Below are 9,916 nucleotides of genomic sequence, written 5' to 3'. Positions count from 1 at the left end.
CCCCCCCAAGTCCCCCATTTTCCCCCAAATTGCCCGTTTTCCCCCATTTTTTCCCGTTTTCTCACCTTTTTCCTGTCCCCGGGGCAGGGCTCGCTGGCCGCCCCTCCCCCCCCCCGCTGGCCCAGCCCCCCCGGGCCTGGGGGGGGGCTCGGGGCCCCCCTTGGCCCCGCGAGGGCTTGGCCAGGCTGCTCTCGACCAGCTCGTCATCGAACTTGGCGCCGCTTGATGAACCTGGGGCCAACTGGGACTCACTGGGACTGGGATTGACTGGGATTGGACTGGAGGGACAGGGATTGACTGGGAATGGACTGGGATTAACTGGGAATGGACTGGGAGGCACTGGGAATGGACTGGGATTGACTGGGATTGACTGGGGAATGGACTGGGATTAACTGGGGAATGGACTGGGATTGACTGGGAATGGACTGGGATTGACTGGGATTAAACTGGGAGTGGACTGGGAATGGACTGGGATGGGAGTGGGATTGGACTGGGAGGGACTGGGAGTGGACTGGGATTAACTGGGAGTGGACTGGATTGATTGGGATTGACTGGGATTAACTGGGAATGGACTGGGATTGACTGGGAGGAACTGGGAGGGCCCACAGGGTCCCCCTCGAGTGTCCCCAAGTGTCCCCCACCCCCATCCTGGGCTGGGCTCAGCCTCAAAGCCCCCAGCCCCCCTCGTGTCCCCTCCCGTGTGCCCCTCGTGTCCCCGTCCCCTCCCCGTCCCCATCGCCACCCCCGGTGTCCCCTCGTGTCCCCGTCCCCTCCCTGTCCTGGTGTCCCCTCCCGCTCCCCTCCCTGTCCCCCACTGCCGCCCCGGTGTCCCCTCGTGTCCCTTCTCGTGTCTCCATGTCCTCCCTGTCCCCTCCCTGTCCTGGTGTCCCCTCTCTGTGTCCCCTCTGTGTCCCTTCTCTTGGTGTCCCCATCTCCTCTCTGTCCCCTCCTGTCCCTTTGTGTCCCCTCCTTTCCCTCCTGTCCCACTTCCCCCCAGTGTCCCCTGTGTCCCCTCCCTGACCCTGTGTCCCCAATGTCCCCAGTGTCCCCTGGCTGTCCCCAGTGTCCACTGGGTGTCCCCAGTGTCCCTGGGTGTCCCCAGTGTCCCCTGGGTGTCCCCAGTGTCCCCCGGGTGTCCCTCACCTGGACGAGCTGCGCCGTTTGGGGACAGTCCCTGCCCTGTCCCTGTGTCCCCTGGGTGTCCCCCGGGTGTCCCCAGTGTCCCCAGTGTCCCCCGGGTGTCCCTCACCTGGACGAGCTGCGCCGTTTGGGGACAGTCCCTGCCCTGTCCCTGTGTCCCCAGTGTCCCTTGGCTGTCCCCAGTGTCCCCTGTGTCCCCTGGGTGTCCCCAGTGTCCCCTGTGTCCCCTGGGTGTCCCCAGTTCCCCTGTGTCCCCTGGGTGTCCCCAGTGTCCCCAATGTCCCCAGTGTCCCCCGGGTGTCCCTCACCTGGACGAGCTGCGCCGTTTGGGGACAGTCCCCGCGGGGGGTGGCCGGGCCCCGCTTGGGCCCCGCCAGGACTCCCTCGTCCTCGGAGCGGCTGGTGGCCATGGTGGCATCTGGGGGACACCTGGGTGTCACCTGGTGCCACCCCAGGGGTCACACCAACAGCTGGGGGGGGGTGGGGACACAGGGGACACAGGGAGGGGACAGGGGACCCTCAGTGTCCCCTCCCCGGGTGCCACCACACCCTGGGGGACACTGGGGACAGCGGAAGGGCCTGGGGACAAGATGGGGACACAGAGGGGACAGGGGGTGACAGGAGGGGGCTGGGGACGGAGTGGGGACACTGGGGGACACGGAGAGGGCCAGGAGGGGGTCTGGGGACACTGGGGGGACACTGGGGGGGACACGAACGGGCCCAAGGAGGGCGCGGGGCCCGCACGGCGTCCCCAGCCCCAGACCCCGCCCCCGCCCCGACCGCCGCCACCGGCGGCCCCGCGGCCCCTCCCCGGTGTCCCCAAGGCCCCCCCGGTGTCCCCAAGGCCCCCCCGGCCTCACCAGCTCCAGAAGCTCCCCGCCGCCATGGCTGCACCACTTCCGGTCCGCCCCGGAACTAGAATGACGTCACTGAGGCAGCGATGGGCGTGGCCATGTTGGCGGTTCCGGTGAGGCCTCCAGGCGCGGCGCCATCTTGAGTGTGGGCAGGGCGGCGCTGGCGGCGCTTCAGGCGCCGTTACCGGGGCTGTGCCGGGTCCGGAGCGGCCAGGACCGACCCGCGGGGCGGGGACGTGTCCGGTTAGCCCGGGAGGCACGGTCTGGCCTGACGGTGAAGCGGCCACTCCCATCATGGTGGCTGCCACAACCATCATGGCGGACACGAGACCCATCATGGCGGCCGCCATACCCATCATGGCGGCCGCCATACCCATCATGGCGGCCGCCCCTGGACACCAAAGGAGCACTCGGGGTCAGTGTGGGGTCAGCGCCTTTTATTGGGGACAAAAAGTGACCCGCGGGGACAAAGTGACACCTGGGGCCGCACTGACCCCTGCGCCATGGCTCGGTCCGGCCACTGCCCATCCTGGGAGCTCCAGGACATGGCGGGGCCTCCGTGGGGCCTTCCCAGGGCACCGCCAGGGACCTTCACTGTCCCGTGTCCCGTGTCCTTGTCCCGTGTCCATGGCTGTGTCCCCTGTCTTGTGTCCGTGTCCTCGTTCCGTGTCCCCGTCCCGTCCCCTGTCCTGAGTCCATGTCCCCTGTCCCTATCCGTGCCGTGTCCATCTGTCCATCTGTGCCGTGTCCGTCTGTCCAGCCGTGCCGTGTCAGTCTGTCCATCCGTGCCGTGTCCGTCTGTCCAGCCGTGCCGTGTCCGTCTGTCCATCCGTGCCGTGTCCGTCTGTCCGTGGGCGCCGGTCAGGCGGGTCCCGGCGCGGCGCCGTCCCCGTCCCTGTCGCCGGGCCCGGCCGCCCACTGCGGGCGCAGGATGGCTCCGGTGCGGCCCTCGCGGGCCTGCGGCCGCTGCTCCCGCGGGATGCGCACGGCCCGGAACCGCGGCACGGCCGGCGGCGCCGCCCGCCGGAAAAACCCCACCTGGCGACAGAGGGCACGGGCTGTATCGCGACACGGCGCCGGACAGCGCGGGGTGTATCGCGACATGGCACCAGAGAGCGTGAGATATCGCGACGTGGCAGCGCACAGCCTGGGATATATTGTGATATGGTGTGCTCCATCGTGCCGTATCAGGACGTGCCATGCTCTATCATGCCATGTCGCGATATGCCATGCTCTGTCGTGCCATATCGCAACATGCCACGCCCTACGTGGCGATATGCCGTGCTCTGTCGGGCCGTGTCGCGATACCCGCGGGTCGCTCACCTTCCAGAGCCCCAGCACGAGCAGCGCCAGCAGCAGCAGCCCCAGCAGCGCCGCCAGCGGCAGCACCCACCAGGGGACAGCGGCGACGGCCACGCCCGGGTCCAGGTGCAGGGACACGGACATCTGCGGGGTCACACGGGGGTCACTGGGGTCACACAGGGGTCACACAGGTCACACGGGGGTCACTGGGGGGTCACTGGGTCAGTGGGGTGACACGGGGGTCACAGGGGGGTCACTGGGGGGTCACACAGGGGTCACTGGGGGAGTCACGGGGCATCAATGGGGCCATGGGGACATCAAGGGGGACTGGAGGGGCTTGGGGACATCAGGGGACATCAGGGGGGGGGCTCTGGAGGTGTCCCTGGGAGTGTCCCCGGGGTGTCCCCCAGGGGGACACGGGGGTCCCGGGGTGTCCCCAGTGTCCCCGGGGTGTCCCCAGGGGGACACGGGGGTCGCAGGGTGTCCCCAGCGTCCCCGGGGTGTCCCCAGGGGGACGCGGGGGGTCCCGGGGTGTCCCCAATGTCCCCGGGGTGTCCCCAGTGTCCCCGGGGTGTCCCCACCCTGCGCCACCCCGTCCTTGATGACGACGTTGCCGCGAGGGGGAGGCGACCGAGACCTCGGCGCGCACAATCAGCTCCAGGTTCTCCACGTCCAGGAACTCCTGGGGTTCGGGGATTCGGGATTTGGGAATTTTGGATTTGGGGATTCGAGAATTTGGGAGTTCAGGGATTTGGGGAATCAGGGATTTGGATTTGGGAATTTGGGGATTCAAGAATTTGGGAATTCGGGGATTTGGGAATTTGGGGATTGGAGGATCAGGATTTGGGAATTCAGAATTTGAGAGTTCAGGGATTTGGGGATTTGTGATTTGGGAATCGGGGATTTGGGAGTTCAGAATTTGGGAGTTCGGGGATTCGTGGTTTGGGAATTCGGGGATTGGGGATTTGGGATTCGGGGATTTGGGGATTCGGGATTCGGGGATGGAGGGGTCCAGGCGGGCTGAGCCCCCTCCCCGCCCGGGGGTCCCCACCTCCAGGAAGGTCCCGTTCCAGAGGCGGCCCCGCGCCCGCAGCTCCGAGCGCTCCAGCGACGGCAGCGGGCACCGGAACGGGCGGGCAGCGAGCGGTGTGCCCCGGGCACAGTCCTGGCACAGCGGGGACAGTGGGGGACACCCCGGGGTTGGGGGGACACCCCGGGAGCGGGGGGACGCCCCGGGAGTGGGGGGGACACCCCGGGAGCGGGGGGACACCCGCGGAGCGGGGGGACGCCCCGGGGTTGGGGGGACGCCCCGGGAGTGGGGGGAACACCCCGGGCAGTGGGGGGACACCCCGGGAGTGGGGGGGACGCCCCGGGAGTGGGGGGACACCCCGGGAATGGGGGGACACCCCGGGGTTGGGGGGACCACGGGAATGGGGCAGGACAGAGCCGGGGGACACCAGGAACGGAGTGACCTCGGGAACAGGGACACCCCAAAATGGGCACAGCCCAAAGTGAGGCACTGCCAGAGCAGCGGCAGCCCAGGAGCGGGGGGATGCGGGGAACAGGGACACCCAAAGGAGGAGAGCCCCCAACCCCGGGTGCCCCCCATGAGCAGGGCCCCCCCAAACCCCCCCTGCTCACCAGGGTCACGTTCCTCCTCCTCCTCCCCGCGGGCACCACCACGAGCGGGCCGGGGGCTCCTTGGGGGGGTCCCCCCGGCCTTGCGGCTCCTGGGGGGGCAAGGACGGGCATGGAGGGGGGGACAGGGACCCCCGGGCACCCCTGGATACCCCAGAACGCTCCTGGCCACCCCTGGACAGCCCCAGGACGCCTCTGGACAGCCCTGGACACCTCTGGACAGCCCTGGCCACCCCCCTGGACAGCCCCTGGACACCTCTGGCCAGCTTTGGACACCCCAGGACGCCTCTGGACAGCCCCTGGACACCTCTGGACAGCCCTGGCCACCCCTGGACAGCCCCAGGACGCCTCTGGCCAGCTTTGGACACCCCAGGACGCCTCTGGACAGCCCCTGGACACCTCTGGGACAGCCCTGGACACCCCTGGACAGCCCCTGGACACCTCTGGACACCCCTGGACACCCCTGGACAGCCCTGGACAGCCCTGGACAGCCCCAGGACGCCTCTGGCCAGCTTTGGACACCCCTGGACAGCCCCTGGACACTCCTGGACAGCCCTGGACCACCCCTGGACAGCCCCAGGACGCCTCTGGCCAGCTTTGGACACCCCTGGACACCTCCTGTTGTCCCCTCCCTGACCCCAGGGCACCTTCAGGACACCCTGGACACTCCCTGGACACTCCTGAACCCCTCTGGCCACCCCTGCCCCCCCCCCGGCCACCCCCAGCCCCCCAGATCTCACCAGGGCGAGGCGCAGGGGGGTTGGCAGGGGGGCTGCAGGGCACGGGGGGGGTGCCCAGCTCCAGGCTCAGGGGGTACAGGAGCCACTTCCCGTTGGGCAGCTCCAGCGGCCACCGCACGGTCAGCGCGGCCGAGCCGGGGGTCTTCAGCACCGGCCCCCGCTGCGACACCTGCGGGGGGCACGGGCCGGGACCCCAGAAATAGCCCCGGCCCCAAAAACAGCCCCCCCCCCCCCAGAAATAACCCCTGTATGGGGCCATGACCCCAGAAATACCCCCGGCCCCAAAAATAGCCCTGAACCCAAAAACAGCCCCCCACCAAAAACAGTCCCCTGTATGGGGCCATGACCCCAAAAATAACCCCAACCCCAAAAAGAGCCCCGACCCCAAAAATCGCCCAGTATGGAACCCCCACCCCAAAATAGCACCCGACCCCAAAAATTGCTCTTGTATGGAGTCCCGACCCCAAAACCAGCCCTGATCCCAAAAATAGCCCCTGTATGGAACCCCCACCCCATTTTCGTTTTGGGGTCCCGAGGGGGGTGTCTCTGTTTTTGGGGTCTGTTTTGGGGTCTGTAATTTTGGGGGGTCTCTGTTTTGGGTCTCTGTTTTGGGGTCTGTATTTTTTGGGGGGGTCTCTGTTTTGTGGGGTCTCTGTTTTTGGTGTCTCTGTTTTAGGGTCTGTATTTTTGGGGGGGGGTCTCTGTTTTGGGGTCTGTATTTTTGGGGGGTCTCTGTTTTGGTGTCCTCTGTTTTGGGGTCTGTATTTTTGGGGGGGTCTCTGTTTTGGGGGGGTCTCTATTTTGGGGGGGTCTCTGTTTTTAGTGTCTCTGTTTTGGGGTCTGTATTTTTGGGGGGGGTCTCTCACCGTGACCTCGAAGCTGACGGCGCTGCCCACCTGGCTCTCCCCTCTTCACCGCGCTCTCCCCCAGCACTTGCCCCCCAAAAAACAGCCGGGAGGGCACTGCCACGCTGCGGGGACAGCCCTGGCGTGAGGGGGGATCCCCGACCCCAAAACCACCCCCGGGCACCCCAAAACGCCGTCCCCACTCACCCCCGTCACGGCCAGGGGCAGCTCGATGACCACGCGGGCGCGGGCGACCACCGGCTCCAGCCCCGGCTGCTCGCTGGTGCTGGGGGGGGAAGTGGGGTCGGGGGGTGAAACCCCAAAAGAAAAACCCCAAGGGCCATGCAAGGGGGGTTTGAGCCCCAAATCGCAGCCCCCTGGCCCTAAATGTTGGGGGGCCAGACTCTAAAACTGCCTGGGCTTTGTCCCCGAATCCTCCAGGGCTCTGGTCCCCAAAGTCTGGGGGGTCTGACCCCCAAATTCCCCAGGGCTTCACCCCAAATCCTGGGGGCTCTGACCCCAAATCCCCTGGGATTCCAGCCCCCCAAATCCTGGGGGCTCTGACCCCAAATCCCCTGGTATTCCAGCCCCCAAATCCTGGGGGCTCTGACCCCAAATCCCCTGGGATTCCAGTCCCCATACCCTGGGGTCTTCATCCCCAAATCCCCCGGGGCTCTGGCCCCAAATCCTGGGGATTCCAAATCCCAAATTCCCCGGGGTTCTCAACCTCAAAATCTCTGGGTTCTGGCCCCCAATCCCGGGGTCTCCATCCCCCACCCGGGGGTCTCCATTCCCAGTCCCGGGGGTCTCCATTCCCCAGTCCCGGGGGTCTCCATCCCCCGGTCCCGGGGGTCTCCATTCCCCAGTCCCGGGGGTCCCATCCCCCGGTCCCGGGGGTCTCCATTCCCCAGTCCCGGGGGTCCCATCCCCCGGTCCCGGGGTTCTCCATTCCCCAGTCCCGGGGGTCTCCAGCCCCCAGTCCCGGGGTCTCCATTCCCCAGTCCCGGGGGTCTCCAGCCCCCAGTCCCGGGGGTCTCCATTCCCAGTCCCGGGGGTCTCCAGCCCCCAGTCCCGGGGGTCTCCATTCCCCAGTCCCGGGGGTCCCAGCCCCCCGCCCGGCTCACGTGGACAGCTCCAGCTGCACCGCCAGGTCCGTGGTGTGGATGGAGATGCCCGAGGTGCTGAGGATGAGGAAGAACCGCACCTGGGGACGCGCAGGTGAGCGCTGGGGGGGGCCGGGGGCCGGGGGAGGGGTCGGGGGGGGTGGGGAGGGGGCTGCGCCCACCTGGGCCCCGCGTTTGAGGGGGTTCCCCAGCTCGCACTCCACCCTGGAGCCGTTCTGGTTGGCCAAGCACAGCACCTTGTCCTGGGGGGGAACAGGGCTGAGCCCCCCCTGCGGCACCCGGGGTGACCACACAGTGACCCCCAGAGGGACCCCCTCCCTGAGCCCCCCCCGAGGGCACCCCGGGGTCACCCCCACCCTGAACCCCCAGGACTGGCCCCATCCTAGACCCCAGTTCCATCCCCCTCCGCCCCTCCTGTCCCTCCCTGTCCCCACACCCCGTCTGTCCCCCCCCATCCCCCCTGTCCCCACACCCCGTCTGTCCCCCTCTGTCCCCCCACCCCGTCTGTCCCCCCCATCCCCCCTGTCCCCACACCCCGTCTGTCCCCCTCTGTCCCCCTGTCCCCCTACTGTCCCCTCCGTCCCCTCTATCCCTATGTCCGCCTGTCCCCTCCTGTCCCCTCTCTCTGCCCCCCTCTGTCCCTCTTTTCCCCTCTGTCCCCTGTCCCTGCACCCCTCCTGTCCCCTCCTGTCCCCTCCTGTCCCCCGTCCCCTCTCCCCCCGCACCCCGAGCCCCCCGGCCTCGTCGCTCCGCAGGGCGGCGTAGGGCAGCTCCGGGGGGAAGGTGGCCACCCAGCAGGGCCTGGTGGGCATCGTCCCCGTCCCTCTGCGGCTCCGAGGGGTCCGAGGGCTCGTTGGTCACCTGCACCTCCAGGGCCACGTCCTTCTGGTCACTCACGGCGAAGATGGCAGTGCCATCCTCGTCCCTGCGGGCAGAGCCACCGTGGGGACAGTCCCGGGCACTCAGGGTGGCGGTGGCAGTGCCAGCCTCGCCCGTGTGACCCCTTGGGGACATTCCCGGGCACTCAGGGTGGCGGTGGCAGTGCCAGCCTCGCCCCTGTGACCCCTTGGGGACAGCCCCGGGCACTCGGGGTGGCGGTGGCAGTGCCAGCCTCGCCCCTGTGACCCCTTGGGACAGCCCCGGGCACTCGGGGTGGCGGTGGCAGTGCCAGCCTCGCCCCTGTGACCCCTTGGGGACAGCCCCGGGCACTCCGGGTGGCGGTGGCAGTGCCAGCCTCGCCCCTGTGACCCCTTGGGGACAGCCCGGGCACTCGGGGTGGCGGTGGCAGTGCCAGCCTCGCCCGTGTGACCCCTTGGGGACAGCCCCGGGCACTCGGGGTGGCGGTGGCAGTGCCAGCCTCGCCCCTGTGACCCCTTGGGGACATCCCCGGGCACTCCGGGTGGCGGTGGCAGTGCCAGCCTCGCCCCGGGGGCGCTGGGGACAGCCCGGGGTGGCCGCTGTCCCCTCACCTGGGCAGGGGCAGGAAGTCGCTGTCGCCCAGGCGGGCGCAGAAGCGCGGCCGCAGCTCCAGGTGGCTCTGGCAGATTTTGTCATCGCCGCAGCCCTGGCGCAGGAAATGCACCTGGGGGGACAGCGGGGGACAGTGTGGGGACAGTGTGGGGACAGCCCGGGACAGCCCGGGACAGCCAGGGACAGCCAGGGACAGCCCGGGACAGCCCGGGACAGCTCGGGACAGCTCGGGGACAGCGGGGGACAGTGTGGGGACAGCCCCGGATAGCCAGGGACAGCCCCGGACAGCCGGGACAGCGGGGGACAGTGTGGGGACAGCCCCGGACAGCCCGGGACAGCCCAGGGACAGCCCGGGACAGCCCGGGACAGCCCGGGACAGCTCGGGACAGCCAGGGACTGCCCGGGGACAGCCCGGGACACCTCGGGACAGCTCGGGGACAGCTCGGGACAGCCCCGGACAGCTCGGGGACAGCCAGGGACAGCCCGGGACAGCCCGGGATAGCCTGGGGACAGCCCGGGACAGCCCGGGACAGCCCGGTATAGCCCAGGGACAGCCCGGGACAGCCCGGGACAGCTCGGGACAGCCCGGGACAGCTCGGGACAGCCCAGGGACAGCGTGGGGCGGGGGACACTCCAGGTGTGCCCAGGTGCGACACGGGAGGGACACGGGGACAGACAGGAGGACACAGAGGGGACACAGGTGACATTCCTGGTGTTCCAAACTGGGGTGGGGGAACACGGGGTGACACAGGGGGTGCCCCAGGGTGTGACACGGGGTGCCCCAGGGTGTGCCCCAGGTGACA

At 68.8% G+C, this 9,916-nt stretch overlaps 1 protein-coding gene across 1 annotated transcript; it reads right to left on the bottom strand.

Annotated features, from left to right (window-relative positions):
* Positions 1 to 2,782: 2,782 nt before the first annotated feature.
* LOC137467867 (integrin alpha-7-like) lies at positions 2,783 to 9,339 on the bottom strand (the record flags this gene model as incomplete). The annotated part of the gene is made up of 12 exons (XM_068179284.1): positions 2,783 to 3,032; positions 3,318 to 3,462; positions 3,878 to 3,978; positions 4,348 to 4,461; positions 4,890 to 5,026; positions 5,675 to 5,843; positions 6,590 to 6,658; positions 6,727 to 6,805; positions 7,644 to 7,723; positions 7,805 to 7,912; positions 8,412 to 8,568; positions 9,113 to 9,339. Coding segments are annotated over 12 exons (1,563 nt in total), but the record flags the coding sequence as incomplete, so codon positions are not given.
* Between the last annotated feature and the right edge of the window lie 577 nt (positions 9,340 to 9,916).

Source organism: Anomalospiza imberbis, unplaced genomic scaffold (genome assembly GCF_031753505.1).
Source record: "Anomalospiza imberbis isolate Cuckoo-Finch-1a 21T00152 unplaced genomic scaffold, ASM3175350v1 scaffold_824, whole genome shotgun sequence".
In the NCBI taxonomy this organism is placed as follows: Eukaryota; Metazoa; Chordata; class Aves; order Passeriformes; family Viduidae; genus Anomalospiza; species Anomalospiza imberbis.
The sequence above is the reverse complement of the archived record's forward strand: the minus strand, read 5'-3'. Positions and strand labels throughout refer to the sequence as shown.